The sequence below is a fragment of the Oncorhynchus clarkii genome, chromosome 6, assembly GCF_045791955.1.
Source record: "Oncorhynchus clarkii lewisi isolate Uvic-CL-2024 chromosome 6, UVic_Ocla_1.0, whole genome shotgun sequence".
Lineage (NCBI taxonomy): Eukaryota > Metazoa > Chordata > Actinopteri > Salmoniformes > Salmonidae > Oncorhynchus > Oncorhynchus clarkii.
In genome coordinates this window covers 61,149,825-61,170,280 of record NC_092152.1, presented here as the reverse complement: position 1 = coordinate 61,170,280, position 20,456 = coordinate 61,149,825, and the positions used below count along the sequence as shown (strand labels likewise).

Here is a 20,456-nt window from a genome sequence, read left to right as displayed (position 1 = left end):
AAATGCTGGTACCGGGCCTCCCGGGTGGCGCAGTGGTTAAGGGCGCTGTACAGCAGCGCCAGCTGTGCCACCAGAGACTCTGGGTTCGCGCCCAGGCTCTGTCGTAACCGGCCGCGACCAGGAGGTCCGTGGGGCGACTCACAATTGGCCTAGCGTCGTCCGGGTTAGGGAGGGTTTGGCCGGTAGGGATATCCTTGTCTCATCGCGCACCAGCGACTCGTGTGGCGGGCTGGGCGCAGTGCGCGCTAACCAAGGTTGCCAGGTGCACGGTGTTTCCTCAGACACATTGGTGCGGCTGGCTGGATTGTGTATCGGAGGACGCATGACTTTCAACCTTCATCTCTCCCGAGCCCGTACGGGACTTGTAGCGATGAGACAAGATAGTAGCTACGAACAATTGGATAGCACGAAATTGGGGAGAAAAAGGGGTAAAATTCAAAACAAAAATAAAAAAATGCTGGTACCAAGACAGAGCTGATTTCTAGATTGTTATTGTTGCACCGATGTGGTATGGTAGTGCACACCTATACAAGCCTGTTGAGACATAGCCATTGCACAGGTGCAGACGCTTACTATCTTCTCCTTCTTCTTGCTTTCGTTGGCTAAAGTGGTGAAGTATGTAATGTGTAAGATTGGTTTACACCAGGTGTGCAATAAAAAACAAAAGGTAGAAACCAATTAGTATTCCAAATTTCCAGACCTAATTTAGGGATTTATTCCACACTGTTCCCGTTCCAGGCTGTTAGCTTTTACAACAAAAAATGTAAAAAAATAAAAAGTAATATTTAACAGATGGTCATGTATCAGATACGTTTCTTTATGTTAAACTATGTTTCCCTCTGCATTGTTCTGGTTTGTTCCGGTTCTACTCAGGTCATGGTGGTGGTGAAGTACCTGTTCCAGTTTGGTTTCTTCCCGTGGAATAGTGTATATGAGCTCACGCTGAACGAGGACAAGCCTTTCTTCCCACCTCGTATCCTGGGCCTGGAGAAGACGGATAACTACATCCGCTATGATCTGCTGCAGCTGCTGGCTCTCTTCTTCCATCGCTCACTGCTACAGGTATACCAGCCCACCATTGAACTCTCAGACATGACTTTATAATCATACACTACCGTTCAAAGGATTGGGGTCACTTAGAAATGTCCTTGCTTTTTGAAAGAAAATGTCCATTAAAATAACATCAAATTGATCAGAAATACAGTGGAGACATTGTTAATGTTGTAAATGACTTGTAGCTGGAAATGGCTGATTTTTTAATGGAATATCTACATAGGCGTACAGAGAGAGGCCCATTATCAGCAACCGTCACTCCTGTGTTCCAATGGCAGGTTGTGTTAGCTAATCCAAGTTTATCATTTTAAAAGGCTAATTGATCATTAGAAAACCCTTTTGCAGTTATGTTAGCACAGCTGAAAACTGTTGTTCTGATTAAATAAGCAATAAAACGGTCCTTCTTTAGACTAGTTGAGTATCTGGAGCATCAGCACTTGTGGGTTCGATTACAGGCTCAAAATGGCCAGAAACAAAGAACTTTCTAATGTACTTGTCCCCTTTCTCAGTTGTGCACCGGTGCTTCCCACTCTTTCTATTCTGGTTATCAAATCAAATTTTATTTGTCACATACACATGGTTAGCAGATGTTAATGCGAGTGTAGCGAAATGCTTGTGCTTCTAGTTCCGACAATGCAGTAATAACCAACAAGTAATCTAACTAACAATTCCAAAACTACTGTCTTATACACAGTGTAAGGGGATAAAGAATATGTACATAAGGATATATGAATGAGTGATGGTACAGAGCAGCATAGGAGTACAGTATATACATGAGGTGAGTATGTAAACATGTATTACATAAGGATGCAGTCGATGATATAGAGTACAGTATATACGTATGCATATGAGATGAATAATGTAGGGTAAGTAACATTATAAAAGGTAGCATTGTTTAAAGTGGCTAGTGATATATTTACATCATTTCCCATCAATTCCCATTTTTAAAGTGGCTGGAGTTGAGTCAGTGTCAGTGTCAGTGTGTTGGCAGCAGCCACTCAATGTTAGTGGTGGCTGTTTAACAGTCTGATGGCCTTGAGATAGAAGCTGTTTTTCAGTCTCTCGGTCCCAGCTTTGATGCACCTGTACTGACCTCGCCTTCTGGATGATAGCGGGGTGAACAGGCAGTGGCTCGGGTGGTTGATGTCCTTGATGATCTTTATGGCCTTCCTGTAACATCGGGTGGTGTAGGTGTCCTGGAGGGCAGGTAGTTTGCCCCCGGTGATGCGTTGTGCAGACCTCACTACCCTCTGGAGAGCCTTACGGTTGTGGGCGGAGCAGTTGCCGTACCAGGCGGTGATACAGCCCACCAGGATGCTCTCGATTGTGCATCTGTAGAAGTTTGTGAGTGCTTTTGGTGACAAACCGAATTTCTTCAGCCTCCTGAGGTTGAAGAGGCGCTGCTGCGCCTTCTTCACGATGCTGTCTGTGTGAGTGGACCAATTCAGTTTGTCTGTGATGTGTATGCAGAGGAACTTAAAACTTGCTACCCTCTCCACTACTGTTCCATCGATGTGGATAGGGGGGTGTTCCCTCTGCTGTTTCCTGAAGTCCACAATCATCTCCTTAGTTTTGTTGACGTTGAGTGTGAGGTTATTTTCCTGACACCACACTCCGAGGGCCCTCACCTCCTCCCTGTAGGCCGTCTCGTCGTTGTTGGTAATCAAGCCTACCACTGTTATGTCGTCCGCAAACTTGATGATTGAGTTGGAGGCGTGCGTGGCCACGCAGTTGTGGGTGAACAGGGAGTACAGGAGAGGGCTCAGAACGCACCCTTGTGGGGCCCCAGTGTTGAGGATTGCGGGGTGGAGATGTTGTTGCCTACCCTCACCACCTGGGGGCGGCCCGTCAGGAAGTCCAGTACCCAGTTGCACAGGGCGGGGTCGAGACCCAGGGTCTCGAGCTTGATGACGAGCTTGGAGGGTACTATGGTGTTGAATGCCGAGCTGTAGTCGATGAACAGCATTCTCACATAGGTATTCCTCTTGTCCAGATGGGTTAGGGCAGTGTGCAGTGTGGTTGAGATTGCATCGTCTGTGGACCTATTTGGGCGGTAAGCAAATTGGGCGGAGCAAATTGGGTCTAGGGTGTCGGGTAGGGTGTCGGTGATATGGTCCTTGACTAGTCTCTCAAAGCACTTCATGATGACGGAAGTGAGTGCTACGGGGCGGTAGTCGTTTAGCTCAGTTACCTTAGCTTTCTTGGGAACAGGAACAATGGTGGCCCTCTTGAAGCATGTGGGAACAGCAGACTGGTATAGGGATTGATTGAATATGTCCGTAAACACACCGGCCAGCTGGTCTGCGCATGCTCTGAGGGCGCGGCTGGGGATGCCGTCTGGGCCTGCAGCCTTGCGAGGGTTAACACGTTTAAATGTCTTACTCACCTCGGATGCAGTGAAGGAGAGTCCGCATGTTTTCGTTGCAGGCCGTGTCAGTGGCACTGTATTGTCCTCAAAGCGGGCAAAAAAGTTATTTAGTCTGCCTGGGAGCAGGACATCCTGGTCCGTGACTGGGCTGGATTTCTTCTTGTAGTCCGTGATTGACTGTAGACCCTGCCACATGCCTCTTGTGTCTGAGCCGTTGAATTGAGATTCTACTTTGTCTCTGTACTGACGCTTAGCTTGTTTGATAGCCTTGCGGAGGGAATAGCTGCACTGTTTGTATTCGGTCATGTTATCAGTCACCTTGTCCTGATTAAAAGCAGTGGTTTGCGCTTTCAGTTTCACGCGAATGCTGCCATCAATCCACGGTTTCTGGTTAGGGAATGTTTTAATCGTTGCTATGGGAACGACATCTTCAACGCACGTTCTAATGAACTCGCACACCGAATCAGCGTATTCGTCAATATTGTTATCTGACGCAATACGAAACATGTCCCAGTCCACGTGATGGAAGCAGTCTTGGAGTGTGGAGTCAGCTTGGTCGGACCAGCGTTGGACAGACCTCAGCGTGGGAGCCTCTTGTTTTAGTTTCTGTCTGTAGGCAGGGATCAACAAAATGGAGTTGTGGTCAGCTTTTCCGAAAGGAGGGCGGGGCAGGGCCTTATATGCGTCGCGGAAGTTAGAGTAACAATGATCCAAGGTTTTTCCACCCCTGGTTGCGCAATCGATATGCTGATCAAATTTTGGGTTAGAGCCCGTTTGCGCTGTTCTGTGAAGGGAGTAGTACACAGCATTGTATGAGATCTTCAGTTTCTTGGCAATTTCTCGCATGAAATAGCCTTCATTTCTTAGACAAAGAATAGACTGACGAGTTTCAGAAGAAAGGTCTTTGTTTCTGACCATTTTGAGCCTGTAATCGAACCCACAAGTGCTGATGCTCCAGATACTCAACTAGTCTAAAGAAGGTCAGTTTTATTGCTTCTTTAATCAGAACAACAGTTTTCAGCTGTGCTAACATAACTGCAAAAGGGTTTTCTAATGATCAATTAGCCTTTTAAAATGATAAACTAAGATTAGCTAACACAACGTGCCATTGGAACACAGGAGTGATGGTTGCTGATAATGGGCCTCTGTACGCCTATGTAGATATTCAATACAAAATCTGCCATTTCCAGCTAAAATAGTCATTTACAACGTTAATGTCTATACTGTATTTCTGATCAATTTAATGTTATTTTAATGGACAAAAAATGTGCTTTTCTTTCAAAAAGCAAGGACATTTCTAAGTGACCCCAAATTTTTTTGAACGGTAGTGTACGTTTATACCACAAGATTTGGATTCAATCCTCCTAACGGTTTTGTTTCTTCACTGTCTCTCATCAGCGGTATGGCCTGTGGGACCAGGAATGTGCTCTGGAGGAGAAGCCCTCACGGCCATCAGAGGAGGCCAACAAGAAGGAGGGAGGAGAGGGGGAGGGGGTGGAAGTCCATGTTCATCCCAGCCCAGGACCCAGCCTCATGGACCTGGAGGAACTCAAACCGGACGAAGACCAGAAGGCCGAACCAGAGCCTGAACCAGAGCCTGAACCAGAGCCCAGCACCAGCTTAGTCCCCACCCCAGAGCCGCCCCCCAGCCTGCCTGTGGAGGGACCCAAGAAGAAGGGCAGCATCATGCGCTTCCGCAAGAAAAAACTATTAAGCAAAGGTCAGTTAAAGAAACTAGCAGTAGAGAGGAGAATGAAGACATTCATGAATTAAGGGCTTGGGATTTCAGAATAGGAGTGTGTGTCCTTATGACTGCCCTCCTCAGAGTTACAGTGAAATGATTTGTATTCTGTTTGGATCCTAGAAGCCTTAGATATCAAGGCTGAGAAAAAGGAGCAGAAGAAGAAACAGAAGGGTAAGCGTAGAGAGGCAGCCAGTAAGAAGCTGATAGCAGCGGGAGAGAAGATCAAGCACCTCACCATCACAGCGTAAGTACACAGGAGTTACTCACTAGAGAGCTCGTCAGACAATACTGACGTCACACAGTTGCATAACCAGTGGACTCTCTAGTGTTATTATGGTTTGTAAATAATTCTGTGGGTTTTGATTTGCATTTAGAAGAGTAATTGGTTGTGACGCGATTGCTGTGCTGTATGAATCAGCTGTCCTCTATAATCTTGCCATATTTGGGCATGAGGCAGTGATTTGATTTCCCAACCCTCTTTGTAGTGTGCAGAATGTCTACAAGCCGTGTCACGAATTCTTCAGCGACATCTTACATGCACCGTACCGTGCTGCCACTGATGTCTACGCCCTCATGTTCCTCACTGACGTGGTGGATTTCATCATCATTGTCTTTGGTTTCTGGGCCTTTGGAGTGAGTACTGTTTACATGACTGCATTGAATGCACTTGCTGTACGAGGCCACTCTTGACACACAACTTATTCCGATACCTGCGCCGGCAAAAGCTCTCAAACCTTTCAAACCTCTCAAAAACAGTTCCTGATATTGTATTACTCATTGTTGCATCACCACCTACATGTAATTCCGATTAAACCATCAAAACACCATGTCTAGAAGCTCTGTGCTTGGTCACAGGACACTATAATAGCATTCTGTGGTCTAAACGGTTTGCCCGTTGTGCCTCAGAAACACTCGGCCGCAGCAGACATTGCCTCGACGCTGTCAGAGGACCAGGTGCCCGAGGCCTTCCTGGTGATGCTGCTCATCCAGTTCAGCACCATGATCATCGACCGAGCCCTCTACCTCCGCAAGACCGTCCTGGGCAAGCTCATCTTCCAGATCATCCTGGTGTTTGGCATCCACCTCTGGATGTTCTTCATCCTGCCTGCTGTCACTGAGAGGTGAGGAAGACGAGGGTGTGTCTGCAGAGTGACACATCTCATTACGTCTTGTCTATTTAATCACGCTTATGTTTGTCTATCTTCGTGGTGTTCGACAGTCCTGAAGCGGTGTGCCTATTGCATCATTTCTCTGAGGTGTGTACTGAGGTGTGTCTCCCTCTGTCCTCTCAGGATGTTCAGTCAAAACTCGGTGGCTCAGCTCTGGTACTTCTTCAAGTGTATCTACTTTGCCCTGTCGGCCTATCAGATCCGCTGTGGCTACCCCACCCGGATCCTGGGCAACTTCCTCACTAAGAAGTTCAACCACCTCAACCTCTTCCTCTTCCAAGGGTGAGTCTGTCCATTCATAATCTCCTACTCTGCCACACCATATCATATGTTTGAGTCAGGGTGTCTCCCTGTTCAGGGAGGTGATGGGATGAGGTTGGGTATTGATACAGGGTGATATTGTCTGTCTGTCTCAGGTTCCGCTTGGTGCCTTTCCTGGTGGAGCTCCGGGCAGTGATGGACTGGGTGTGGACTGACACCACTCTGTCCCTCTCCAACTGGATGTGTGTGGAAGACATCTACGCCAACATCTTCATCATTAAGTGCAGCCGTGAGACAGAGAAGGTACAAAGGACCTCTAGGTTACAAATGTAGTTGATAAAATCCCTTGCCGTCTGTTGTAGTATGTGATTAGGCCAGCAGTTCTTACAGCTGGGTTCCTCTTCATCCTCAGAAATACCCTCAGCCCAAAGGCCAGAAGAAGAAGAAGATAGTGAAGTATGGGATGGGAGGACTCATCATCTTCTTTCTCATCTGCATCATCTGGTTCCCGCTGCTCTTCATCTCGTTGGTCAGATCGGTGGTGGGCGTGGTCAATCACCCTGTGGATGTCACAGTGACCGTCAAGCTGGGAGGATATGAGGTAATTACTGGGGGGGGGGGGGGGGGGGGGGGGGATTATAAGTGAGCACAATTTACACTCTAATGGGCACCGGACCCATACTGCCCATGGTCATCTTCAACGGCAAGTCTCGTCCAGCACTAAAATGCAAGCAATGGAGAATCTATGGAAGATACATTTGATATGTGCTCATGTTAGATTTGTTGTACTAAAACGTGAACCGTTGTCCCTCTCCATAGCCCTTGTTCACCATGAGTGTCCAGCAGCAGTCCATTCAGTCCTTCACTGAGGAGGACTACAACAAACTCACCACCAACTTCTATGACAATGCTGTGCGTAATACCTCCAACTCTACTGTAAAGAGCTCATCCAATTTCCTTCCCATGGGCACCCTGTTTTAGATTCTAATTAAGCAAATTGTGTACAACTGTGAGTAAGTGATCCCTGTTGAATGATGAATACAACAAACATGGACTTGAGCTCTGCTGCTCTCTATTTGCCTCTGCGGTAGGTAGTTGTAACTTCTGACTGTCTGTGTGTCCCCCCTGCAGAGGGCTATGCAGTTCATCACCCTCTACAGCTATGAGGACATAGTGACAGCTAAGATCGAGGGCAGCTCAGGGTCAGTGTGGAGGATCAGCCCACCAAGTCGACAGGAGGTGGTCAAGGAGCTGCTGGGCAGCCCTGTGGACATGACCCTACGCCTGGCCTGGACTTTCCAGAGGTCAGCTGTGTGTGTGTGTGTGTGTGTGTGTGTGTGTGTGTGTGTGTGTGTGTGTGTGTGTGTGTGTGTGTGTGTGTGTGTGTGTGTGTGTGTGTGTGTGTGTGTGTGTGTGTGTGTGTGTGTGTGTGTGTACATGTGTATGCACCAGTTTGTGTGTGTATGTGTGTGTGTGGTTTTTAAGTTGTTGCAGACGTAAAAACATTTGTTTATGCAATTGCCCTGTGGTTTTCTATAGTATTTATTGTATTTGTGTCTGTCTCTTTCTTCAGGGACCTTGGCAAGGGTGGCACTGTGGAGCACACGTCTGACAAGTACTCCATCGATCTGGATCCAGGCAACCCGGTCAGAGCAGACCTGGCTTCCCTGCTAGTGGGGAACCGCACAGACCCAGTGTATGTTCTGCTCTCCGCTCAAAGTCAAATGTAGTAAACTCAGCACAAAAAGAAACGTCCCCTTTTCAGGACCCTGTCTTTCAAAGATCATTTGTAAAAATCCAAACAACTTCACAGATCTTCATTGTAAAGGGTTTAAACACTTTCCCATGCTTGTTCAATGAACCATAAACAATTAATGAACATGTACCTGTGGAACGGTCGTTAAAACACTAACAGCTTACAGACGGTAGGCAATTAAGGTCACAGTTATGAAAACTTAGAACACTAAAGAGGCCTTTCTACTGACTCTGAAAAACACCAAAAGAAAGATGCCCAGGGTCCCTGCTCATCTGTGTGAACGTGCCTTAGGCATGCTGCAAGGAGGCATGAGGACTGCAGATGTGGCCAGGGCAATAAATTGCAATGTCCGTACAGTGAGACGCCTAAGACAGCGCTACAGGGAGACAGGACGGACAGCTGATCGTCCTCGCGTAACAACACCTGCACAGGATCGGCACATCCGAACATCACACCTGCGGGACAGGTACAGGATGGCAACAACAACTGCACGAGTTACACCAGGAACGCACAATCACTTCATCAGTGCTCTGACTGTCCGCAATAGGCTGAGAGAGGTTGGACTGAGGGCTTGTAAGCCTGTTGTAAGGCAGGTCCTCACCAGACATCACCGGCAACAACGTCGCCTATGGGCACAAACTCACTGTCGCTGGACCAGACAGGACTGGCAAAAAGTGCCTCTTCACTGACGAGTCGCGGTTTTGTCTCACCAGGGGTGAGATCCCTGGTCGGATCCGCATTTATCGTCAAAGGAATGAGCGTTCCACCGAGGCCTGGACTCTGAAGCGGGATCGATTTGGAGGTGGAGGGTCCGTCATGGCCTGGGGCGGTGTATCACAGCATCATCGGACTGAGCTTGTTGTCATTGCAGGCAATCTCAACGCTGTGCGTTGCAGGGAAGACATCCTCCTCCCTCATGTAGTACCTTTCCTGCAGTCTCATCCTGACATCCAACTTGTTCAGTTTATGTCTCAGTTGTTGAGTCTTATGTTCACACAAATATTTACACATGTTAAGTTTGCTGAAAATAAATGTGGTTGACAGTGGGAGGACGTTTCTTTTTTTGCTGAGTTTATTTCAATTTCTGTGTGAAATCCTGTCCTGAATTCTGTTTGACATTATCTGTACTTTTTTTTATCAGACGTGTGCCTCACATGTTCCCCAACTATATCCGAGCACCAAACGGCGCCGAGGCCAAACCAGTCGACCAGCTGTATAAAGGTCAGAGCGGCTTTTATGTATAAACATCCTTCCTGCCACAGTACTAGAAATATAGACGGTTAGCTGACAGCGTCACGAGAACGATGCACACGCTTCAAAGGGGCAGAAGGCAGTGTGTTGTTGTGGTTCTGGATGGCCAGATACCTTGCAACAATGACAAGAAACTGCCATTTGGTGAATCGTGAGTGGCTCGTTTCAGCTCGTTGTTCTTGATACCATGTCTTGTTTTGACTGATGTCATGTCTACTAATAGGGCCAAAATTTGCTAGCTGTAACGATTTATTTGAGAGACAAGTGCTCATTGTTCAGCTTTATTTCTTTATATTTTCAATAAACATTGGAGATGATATATAGTTTACATGTAATCAACCATCTAAGCCAACTCCATCTGTTTTGCCCCATAGTTGCGCATGCATCAGTTTTGTTGCTAAACAACCAATTCGTCTATAAGGAAGTTCAAAGCTAAAACATGGACAGTCAGTCTGTGTTACAATTCTCCGACACCATGTTATGTTGCAGGTGATGAGGATGGCTACCAGGATATAACACTGTCTCTGATGAGGGACCGCTCTCTGAACAGCACCCGTGGGGCCCAGGAGTGGTGGGACATCAGCATCGCCGACTGTACTCCGTCCAAAGGGGCCTGCGGCGTCCTGCCGATGGTCATCTTCAATGACAAAGTCAGCCCCCCCAGTCTAGGTTTCCTGGCAGGATATGGGTAAGGATCTATGCGTGCCTGTGTTCTCAATGGTAGCCCATTCCAGCAAATCGAATAGACCTGATTTACATTCAAACTATTGTGTGGGAAATTAACTGTATAGACAGACGAGAGATCTATGTTCAATTATGCTCATTCTACACTTGTTCTCCATTGCAGGATCATGGGGCTGTATGTGTCTGTGGTGCTGGTGATTGGGAAGTTTGTGAGGGGCTTCTTCAGTGAGATCTCTCACTCCATTATGTTTGAGGAGCTGCCCTGTGTTAACCGTATCCTCAAGCTGTGCACAGACATCTTCTTGGTCAGGGAGACAGGAGAGCTAGAGCTGGAAGAGGAGCTCTACTCCAAACTCATCTTCCTCTACCGCTCACCAGAGACTATGATTAAGTGGACAAGAGACAAGCTATCAAGTGACAATCGCTAGCCCCCTCCCCCCTTGCTGTCCTATCCAGATCACCCCTGGCTGGGGCTGTCTCACACACAGGGGTGCCTCTACCTGGTCTTCCTCTAAAAGACCCAATACTAGCTCCAGTGGGTCTATTTTCACTGTGCACTAACCCCTTAGCCAGGGGGAAAGGCATGTTTTGTCTGTTTCTGTACTCTGACAGTACTATTTGCCTCTGCTGGTGGGCTGTACTGACAGACAGTGAGCCAGAGGCTGTGTGGTGGCCAAGGGGTCTGCTCCAGTACCCGGGTTATGGAAAGTGTGGCTAGGCCTCTCCATTCAGAAGGGCAGGTTAGATGCTTTGCACTTTGACCACAGACTAAAGCCTGGCTCCTCTTGTCTTATTGCCTGGGTTCCAACAGAAATATCGGCTTCTGAATGAGGTATGATGGCCGGCTTGACCTACAGACACTACCCCTTAATGAAGAGACAGGCCCCCGGCTGGATCTTCACTACACTGACCAGCACAGTGTGGACTAACGCAACACCAAAGGGGACAATTTGAGAGAAAAAGGACCTAAAATAGGGTGTTTGTTTCCAATCAAAACACTATTAGATCATATTCAGCCAAATCTTACTCAAACTGTTTACAAATTGAAACGCTTCAGTTGGGAGGAAAGCTAACTTTGTACGTGGCAACAAGTTACAGGCTTATTGATCGCAAGACTTGAATCTCTTAAGTGTTAAATGACAAGAGTATAGCAACACTGTAAAGACTGAAACATGTCTTAGTCATGACAATCCTTACAAAACTTCTCCATGCTGGAATAATGCACAAGGCAACATTAGCCCCATCTCTGGAAAATGTCATGCTGGAGTACATTCAGAAATTGTAACACTATACAGAAAACAGTGCGACCATTGTGCCTTTGTTTCTGAATTGTTACAATAGGGTTCAGCCATTGCCAATATGCAAAAACCAAAACCTTTCCTAACTTTAATAAACATGTTATACTTTTATTTCCATATGTTTGCGCTCATTTTCAGAGAACCTGATGGGAGTTCTAATGCAGGTTGTTGCTATGGGATCTCTGTTTTGTAAGAATAATAATTTCTATTCCCAATAGAATGTGGTTCAGCTTCTAAACCAAAGACAATATTGTTCATTCTCATTTCTGACATGGAAAAACTAATTGTTTCAGCATCATACATCCATATTCAATTCATTAGTTATACCTGAATCAATGTTAGATTCACCACCAAGCAGTGCCATGTACAAAGCAGCTTTATTTTGGGTGCAGTTAAAATACAGTTTAAATCAGCCTATTGTCTTATAGCCAAATAATATTTACTCAGTCAGTTGATTCATTAAAAGCAATTGGTGTTAGTTTATATTGAGACAAACAGCCTTGGTTGTATAGTTGCCAAGGGAACTACGTCACTGCAGTGCCGTTGTGCAGTCACAAGGACCCATTGACCCTCAGGATGGCTTCATCCTCTTCCTCATCTAGCAGGAACTCACTGATCTCCTCCCTCATCTGAGACCTAGACAAGTCCATAAACAGAAGTAACAAGGTAAATAGAAGGATATGCTCAGTGCAATTCTACTGGTAATAACTCATTCTATGCAGACATTATGGCTATTTCACGTTTTTGAGTTAAGAATGTTGTATAAATCTCACCTTCTCTTCCTTCTCTCAGCCTCTGACAGTATATACTGGGGAAGGGCATCTTCTGCTGTCTGTAGAACAGAGAAAGGCCATGGTTCACATTGTCCTGCTGTAGTCTTTGTAAAGATGATGTTGGTCATGTTTAGGAGTGACGTGATAGACGTCCTTTCACTTACCATGTCTTTGATGGTCAGTCTACAACTGTAACACAACAGGCTTTTAAGATCCACCGTCTCTGGCTCCCTGAAAGAACACACACAGTATTCTATTCATTCAATAGGATCAAATTAAACAGCCTCTTGTACAAGTAACTTCAAGTTGCTTGGCACTTCACCCTAAATGTAAACATGTGAATATACACTGAGTGCACAAAAGATTAAGCCCTGCTCTTTCCGTGAATCCAGGTGAAAGCTATGATCCCTTATTGGTGTCACTTGTTAAATCCACTTTAATATCAGTGGAGATGAGGGGGAGGTTACAGATTAAAGATTGAGACAATTGGGAAATTGATTGTGTGCCATTCAAAAGGGTGAATGGGCAGGAGCATATTTAAGTGCCTTTGAGCGGTGTATGATGATAGGTACCAAGCGCACTGGTTTGTGTAAAGAATTACACCGCTGCTGGGTTCTAACTGAACAGTTCCCCATGTGTATCAAGAATGGTCCACCACCCAAAGGACATCCAGGCAACTTGACCACTGTGATTAGCATTGAAGTCAACATGGGCCAGCATCCCTGTGGAACGCTTTCGACACCTTGTAGAGTCAATGCCCCGACGAAGTGAGGTTGTTCTGAGGGCAAAAGGAGGGAGGCAACTCAATATTAGGAAGGTGTTCTTAATGTTTTGTACACTGTGTACATAATCCAACTGTACAGTAATGAGACAGGAGACAAATGCCTACTGACTTAGCAGAGGAGCAGCAGCCCCCCTCTCCAGTCATACAGCCCTGGTGCTGGCCCCCTCCAGAGGAGCAGCACTGGCCCTGGCTTGCTGAGGAGGCTGGAGGCAGCCCTGGAGCTGCTGCTGTACCACGGGTGAACCCAGGGCCTGGGCCCCGCCTCTGAGACAGCTGCTCTGAGATCAGTGTAGCCTGGTAGGCAGAGAACTCCTCTAAAGAACATGTGAGGCAGAGAGGGATAGGTAGAGATATTTATGTGATTAGGGAATAGAAATACTAATTTCAGTAGAAAATGGCATACTTTTATTTAGTGAGTACAGTACATTTCTGTGATGTGATGCCGTCTTAGTACACTGGCAGTGTGACTCACCTAGTTTAGTGTCCAAGGCGCACACACAGAGTAGGCACTTAGCAAAGGGTTGTGTGTTGATGTTCTGAGGAGGACATGCTGTGTGGAGCTTCTCACTGGTCCTGGAAGACAACCATCAAAACAGGTACTCAATACCAAAATCCTCAACAGCTATCTTCACACGAGTCTAGATGCATAACAGGCTCATTTAAGATTGATATAGTATCCTAACAAAATCCATTTCCAACCACCATTTTCTTTACAAATACTGCACCATATAAACAAAAAAAGAAACGTCCTCATTGTCAACTGCATTTATTTTCAGCAAACTTAACATGTGTAGATGTGTGAACATAAGATTCAACAACAGACAAACTAAACAAGTTCCACAGACATGTGACTAACAGAAATGGAATAATGTTTCCCTGAAAAAGGGGGAGGGGTCAAAATCAAGAGTAACAGTCAGTATCTGGTGTGGCCACCAGCTGCATTAAGTACTGCAGTGCATCTCCTCCTCATGGACTGCACCAGATTTGCCAGTTCTTGCTGTGAGATGTTACCCCACTCTTTCACCAAGGCACCCGCAAGTTCCCGGACATTTCTGGGGGGAATTGCCCTAGCCCTCCGATCCAACAGGTCCCAGACGTGCTCAATGGGATTGACATCCGGGCTTTTCGATGTCCATGGCAGAACACTGACATTCCTGTCTTGCAGGAAATCACTCACAGAACAAGCAGTATGGCTGGTGGCATTGTCATGCTGGAGGGTCATGTCAGGATGAGCCTGCAGGAATTGTAACACATGAGGGAGGAGGAGGTCTTCCCTGTAACGCACAGCGTTGAGATTGACAACAAGCTCAATCCAATGATGCTGTGACACACAGCCCCAGACCATGACAGCCCCTCCACCTCCAAATCAATCCCGCTTCAGAGTACAGGCCTCGGTGTAACGCTCATTCCTTCGCCGAGAAATGCGAATCCGACCATCACCCCTGTGAGACAAAACCGCGGCTCGTCAGTAATAACTTTTTGCCAGTCCTGTCTGGTCCAGCGACGGTGGGTTTGTGCCCATAGGTGACGTTGTTGTTGGTGATGTCTGGTGAGGACCTGCCGTAAAACAGGCCTACAAGCCCTCAGTCCAGCCTATTGCGGACAGTCAGAGCACTGATGGAGGGATTGTGCGTTCCTGGTGTAACTCGGGCAGTTGTTGTTGCCATCCTGTACCTGTTCCGCAGGTGTGATGTTCGGATGTGCCGATCCTGTGCAGGTGTTGTTACACATGGTCTGCCACTGCGAGGACGATCAGCTGTCCGTCCTGTCTCCATGTAGGGTAATCTTAGGCATCTTGCAATTTATTGCCCTGGCCACATCTGCAATCCTCATGCATCCTTGCAGCATGCCTAAGGCACGTTCACACAGATGAGCAGGGACCCTGGGCATCTTTCTTTTGGTGTTTTTCAGAGTCAGTAGAAAGGCCTCTTTAGTGTTCTAAGTTTTCATAACTGTGACCTTAATTGCCTACCGTCTGTAAGCTGTAGTGTCTTAACGACCGTTCCACAGGTGCATGCTCATTATTTGTTCATGGTTCACTGAACAAGCATGGGAAACAGTGTTTAAACCTTTTACAATGAAGATCTGTGAAGTTATTTGGATTTTAGAAGTTGTTCTTACAATTGGTTCCTAGTGTGGCTCTGTGTGCTACCCATCCTCACCTGTAGATTGTGCTGACAGTAGAGGGGAAGTCAGTCTGGAGTTTGATGACAAAGCTCTCTGTCAGGTGCTGGATGCTGGCCTTGTCTTGTGCCTGGAAGAGGCGGTGAAGGAAGAATACTCTTAAAATACTAAAAACGGACTTGGCCGACAGTGCCACACTACATAACAATGATAGTAATCAGAACACAGTCGACTCTCACCTTAGTGTCCAGGCCAGGGATAAAGACGGAGGGGATGTCAAACATTCTGTTGTAATATGCTATTTCTTTAGAGGAATAGTCCCTCATGGGTCTGACAATGACCACGTCTCCGTAGCGAGGATCTGAGAAGCCCTGTGAACATAGTAACATTTCAAAATAACACAGCTGCTGCTGCCAGAACTCAAAACACAATGTATGTCTATGTGGGGTAATGCTACAAACGGTACTTTATTGCAATATTTAGAGGGGCATAAACATAATGTTTACTATTCTACTGAGCTGAAAGAGGGGAGGATTTTGTCCTCACCGTGTCGGTTGCCAGCGATGCCCCTCGCCCCAGAGAGATGTTGCTGAGCAGTTTGATGGCCAGACGGGAGCAGCTGTCCCCCATCATCACCTTGGTGTAGCCCTGTGTCCTCGCTGTGTGGAGAATCAGGTGCTGCCTTGACAAAGCAATGCATTACACCTGTCATAAATGGCCTTTACACAAACTAGACCTTCAGAAGCATATCAGACATGTTCAGCCCCCATATGCTCTGATACGTAAATAGCATGTCTCGGAGATACGGTCTAATCTCTCACCTTAGTGTATGTAGCAAATCCTCTTTGGCTGTCAGCGTCCTCACAGAGGCAAACAGTCTCTGAAGGGCTTGGGTGTGTTCAGGGGTGATGGGGCTGGTTACTCCATTCTCGACCTTCTGCATGCTCAGACTGGACAGGTGACTCTGGGCATTCTCCACAGAGAGGTCTGGATGCTGGTTCTTCTTGGTCTGGATGAATTGGTCCACAGCAGCTTTATAACTCGACCCAGTCTGTGGTTTTTCTGTTGCCGAGGATCCTGCCTCTAGCACTGAGCTGGGGAGACTGAGTACCTGAAACACCATGGGAAGCGAAAGACAATAGACATGATAATGCAACCACATGTTCTAAATAATGGCAAGCTATAATACAATGCCTTCGGGAAAGTATTCAGCCCCCTTGACTATTTCCACATTTTACTTTACAGCCTTATTCTAAAATTGATTAAATTGTTTTTTTTCCTCCTCAATCTACACACAATACCCCATAATGACAAAGCAAAAATAGGTTTACATTTTTGCTAATTTATTTATTTTAAAAAATGAAAATCACATTTACAAAAGTATTCAGACCCTTTACTCAGTACTTTGTGATTACAGTCTTCTTGGGTATGACACTACAAGCTTGGCACACCTGTATTTGGAGAGTTTCTCCCATTCTTCTCTGTCAGGTTGGATGGGGAGTGTTGCTGCACAGCTATTTTCTGGTCTCTCCAGATGTTCGATCGGGTTCAAGTCCGGTCTCTGGCTGGGCCACTCAAGGACATTCAGAGACTTGTCCCGAAACCACTCCTGCGTTGTCTTGGCTGTGTGCTTAGTCTGAGGTCCTGAGCAGGTTTCCATTAAGGATCTCTCTGTACTTTGCTCAGTTCATCTTTTATTTAACCGTTTAACCGTTATTTAAACTAGGCAAGTCAGTTAAATTCTTATTTACAATGACGGCCTAAATCCTGACTAGTCTCCCAGTCCCTGCCACTGAAAAACATCCCCACAGCATGATGCTACCACCACCATGCTTCACCGTAGGGATGGTGTCAGGTTTCCTCTAGACGTGACACTTGGCATTGAGGCCAAAGAGTTCAATCTTGGTTTCACGACACCAGAGAATGTTGTTTCTCATGGTCTGAGTCTTTAGGTGCCTTTTACTGAGTGGCTTCCGTCTACCATAAAGGCCTGATTGGTGGAGTGCTGCAGGGATGCTTGTCCTTCTGGAAGGTTCTCCCATCTCCACAGAGGTACTCTAGAGCTCGGTCAGAGTGACCATAAGGTTCTTGATCACCTCCCTGACCAAGGTCCTTCTCCCCCGATTGCTCAGTTTGGCCGGATGACCAGCTCAGCTCTTGTTTGTTCCAAACATCTTCCATTTAAGAATTATGGAGGCTAGTATGTCCGTGGGGACCTTCAATGCTGCAGAAATGTTTTGGTATCCTTCCCCAGATCTGTGCCTCGACATAATCCTGTCTCGGAGCACTACGGACAATTCCTTTGACCTTGTGGCTTGGTTTTTGCCCTGTCAACTGTGGGACTTGATATAGACAGGTGTGTGCCTTTCCAAATGAATTTACCACAGGGACGCCAATCAGAAACATCTCAAGGATGATCAATGGAAAAAGGATGCACCTGAGCTCAATTTTGAGTCTCATAGCAATACTTATGTAAATAAGGTATCCATTTATTTTTAATACATTGGCAAAAATGTCTAAACCTGTTTTTGCTTTGTCATTATGGGATATTGTGTGTAGATCGCTGAGGATTTTTAAAATCCATTTTAGAATACGGCTGTAACGTAACAAAATGTGGAAAAAGTCAAGGGGTCTGAATACTTTCCGAAGGCACTGTACATATTTAATGCCAATGATCAAAGCTCAGTCTCACATCCCAGACAGAAGTACAAACAACATTATTTTTCTGACCCATCTCTAGGCAGCTCACCTGTTCCAGGTGGACTATGTGGTAATGGTAATTAGTGGCTCTGAAAACTGACTCCAGTTGAGCCACTGCCCTCTCCCGCTCTTCCATGCTCTGACCACTGGCACCGCCCTCTGTCAAGACATAGTACATCGTCGTACACATCACAGACAAACTGAATTGGTCCACCCACACAGACAGCATCGTGAAGAAGGCGCAGCAGCGCCTCTTCAACCTCAGGAGGCTGAAGAAATTTGGCTTGTCACCAAAAGCACTCACAAACTTCTACAGATGCACAATCGAGAGCATCCTGTCGGGCTGTATCACCGCCTGATACGGCAACTGCTCCACCCACAAACGTAAGGCTCTCCAGAGGGTAGTGAGGTCTGCACAACGCATCACCGGGGGCAAACTACCTGCCCTCCAGGACACCTACACCACCCGATGTCACAGGAAGGCCATAAAGATCATCAAGGACAACAACCACCCGAGCCACTGCCTGTTCACCCCGCTATCATCCAGAAGGCGAGGTCAGTACAGGTGCATCAAAGCTGGGACCGAGAGACTGAAAAACAGCTTCTATCTCAAGGCCATCAGACTGTTAAACAGCCACCACTAACATTGAGTGGCTGCTGCCAACACACTGACTCAACTCCAGCCACTTTAATAATGGGAATTGATGGGAAATGCTACCTAATATAATGTTTACATACCCTACATTATTCATCTCATATGTATACGTATATACTGTACTCTATATAATCTACTGCATCTTTATGTAATACATGTAGCCACTTTAACTATGCCACTTTAACTATGCCACTTTGTTTACATACTCATCTCATATGTATATACTGTACTCAATACCATCTACTGTATCTTGCCTATGCCGCTCTGTACCATCACTCATTCATATATCTTTATGTACATAATATTTTTCCCTTTACACTTGTGTGTATAAGGTAGTAGTTTTGGAATTGTAAGCTAGATTACTTGTTGGTTATTACTGCATTGTCAGAACTAGAAGCACAAGCATTTCGCTACACTCGCATTAACATCTGCTAACCATGTGTATGTGACAAATAAAATTTGATTTGATTTGAATAGACAATCATCACACATGAGCTAGTCTAATGGGCCAGAACCACCTGCTAAGTTACAGATGAAGAAAAAAACATTGTGCCAAAGAGCAGCGATGATCATCATGTACATTACCATCTATGTAGATAATTCCAGGGACAAATCTCAACTTCTTGGGTGCGTCTCGACTCAAACCCTGAGAGAAGAAAGGTTCATTTTAATTCAGAAAAACAAAAACAGTTTGAAACCCTTAATAATTTGAAGAAACTTAATGAGTTGCATCTAAAATGTCAGCCCTGTGATATTTTAGTAATTGTGTAGTCGCACTGTATGTTACATCTAGGAAGACATTGACCCAGCTACCTCTTGAACCTGTGACAGCATGGAGCTAGAGGCTGGCCCTCCAGACACTGCAAGAAGAACCTACAACAGAGAAACAATGCCAACTCAGTTGTTTTTGATTTATGTAAGACGTTACACAAATGTTAGATGGATATTCAATACCTTCTCTCCTGGGAAAATGACCCGGTTCTTTCCCAGCATGGCCCGGAACTTGTGGATGAAGTACTCCTTGAAGCAGCCCCTGGCCAGAAGACATACCCAAATAAATACATTACTTTTCATTATTACCTACAAAGAGCATATATGCTGACAATAAGAGCAAAAATAGCACAACGAAGTAAAAATGACCACTTTTTAATTTTTGGTGTAAGTTCTGTGGTACCAGTTCTTGAGACAAATCATGTAGTTTGTGACTCTCAAAAGCAGTTCAATAAACGTTACCTGCAAAATGCATCTCCAGCTCGGATGATCAGTACCGCTGTATTTTCTTTGCATTTGACACACTTCTTGGAGACACTGCGATAAACAAAAATGAATGTGAGTGGATGGAAGCAGTTGCTACAGCATACAACACTTTAAGTAGCTAAGCTAACGTTAGCTAGCGAGCTGAACATAGTTACACGTGGACATTAGCTTGACTGCAGTTTAGGCAAATGGATAATCTAGCCGTTAATGGGTAAATAGTTTACCGTGGGGTCACTCTGTGTTCTAGCTGTCCATTGTATTCCTCATCGACCTGACACATGGTCGAGTTAGCTAGCTATGTGACAAAGAGCTCTAATTTATTGTAGCTTGCTAGCCAACAATTGCAGAATGTAGCTGTAACAGTTTTCGGTTCAAGCATGCCAGTTTAAACTATGTGAGCAGATACCAGCGTTCGTCGAAACTCTATTTAGGTAGATAAATTCATTAGATTAGTGTAGCTATTTCGAGATTTATTTAATTCAGCCTATTTCTTATAGCTGTCAAAAGGCTCGTGCTGGAATAACATAGCGCATTTTGATGACGTGCTAGATTCTTTCCACAGTCATATGAAGAGCGTTT

General features: G+C 45.8%; 2 protein-coding genes across 3 annotated transcripts in view; one reads left to right on the top strand and one right to left on the bottom strand.

The window, feature by feature from the left end:
* Positions 1 to 11,813, top strand: part of LOC139411379 (piezo-type mechanosensitive ion channel component 1-like) — an 80,188-nt gene extending 68,375 nt beyond the window's left edge. The window contains exons 37-50 of the mRNA XM_071157662.1: positions 874 to 1,062; positions 4,820 to 5,141; positions 5,286 to 5,409; positions 5,651 to 5,798; positions 6,072 to 6,286; positions 6,458 to 6,616; positions 6,751 to 6,898; positions 7,008 to 7,196; positions 7,415 to 7,507; positions 7,727 to 7,899; positions 8,169 to 8,291; positions 9,493 to 9,572; positions 10,092 to 10,290; positions 10,450 to 11,813. Coding sequence (XP_071013763.1) covers positions 874 to 1,062; positions 4,820 to 5,141; positions 5,286 to 5,409; positions 5,651 to 5,798; positions 6,072 to 6,286; positions 6,458 to 6,616; positions 6,751 to 6,898; positions 7,008 to 7,196; positions 7,415 to 7,507; positions 7,727 to 7,899; positions 8,169 to 8,291; positions 9,493 to 9,572; positions 10,092 to 10,290; positions 10,450 to 10,714 — 2,427 coding nt within the window. The 3' untranslated portion in view covers positions 10,715 to 11,813. The remainder of the gene's footprint in view (positions 1 to 873; positions 1,063 to 4,819; positions 5,142 to 5,285; positions 5,410 to 5,650; positions 5,799 to 6,071; positions 6,287 to 6,457; positions 6,617 to 6,750; positions 6,899 to 7,007; positions 7,197 to 7,414; positions 7,508 to 7,726; positions 7,900 to 8,168; positions 8,292 to 9,492; positions 9,573 to 10,091; positions 10,291 to 10,449) is intronic.
* A 131-nt stretch (positions 11,814 to 11,944) lies between these two features.
* On the bottom strand, positions 11,945 to 20,421 carry LOC139411386 (cytoplasmic tRNA 2-thiolation protein 2-like). 2 transcript variants are annotated; one of them, XM_071157682.1, is made up of 15 exons: positions 20,102 to 20,421; positions 19,854 to 19,928; positions 19,575 to 19,653; positions 19,434 to 19,493; positions 19,206 to 19,266; positions 18,015 to 18,124; positions 16,087 to 16,376; positions 15,812 to 15,947; positions 15,505 to 15,636; positions 15,304 to 15,395; positions 13,614 to 13,714; positions 13,251 to 13,455; positions 12,522 to 12,588; positions 12,358 to 12,416; positions 11,945 to 12,220 (listed from the first exon to the last, which is right to left on the bottom strand). In XM_071157682.1, the coding sequence occupies exons 1-15, from the start codon at positions 20,155 to 20,157 to the stop codon at positions 12,136 to 12,138; spliced, it is 1,608 nt and encodes a 535-aa protein (XP_071013783.1). In that variant the 5' UTR covers positions 20,158 to 20,421; the 3' UTR covers positions 11,945 to 12,135. The 2 variants fall into 2 exon arrangements, with proteins under 2 accessions (XP_071013783.1, XP_071013784.1); XM_071157683.1 differs by lacking the exons at positions 11,945 to 12,220; positions 12,358 to 12,416; positions 12,522 to 12,588 and adding an exon at positions 12,973 to 13,135 and having other exon boundaries at positions 20,102 to 20,396.
* Between the last annotated feature and the right edge of the window lie 35 nt (positions 20,422 to 20,456).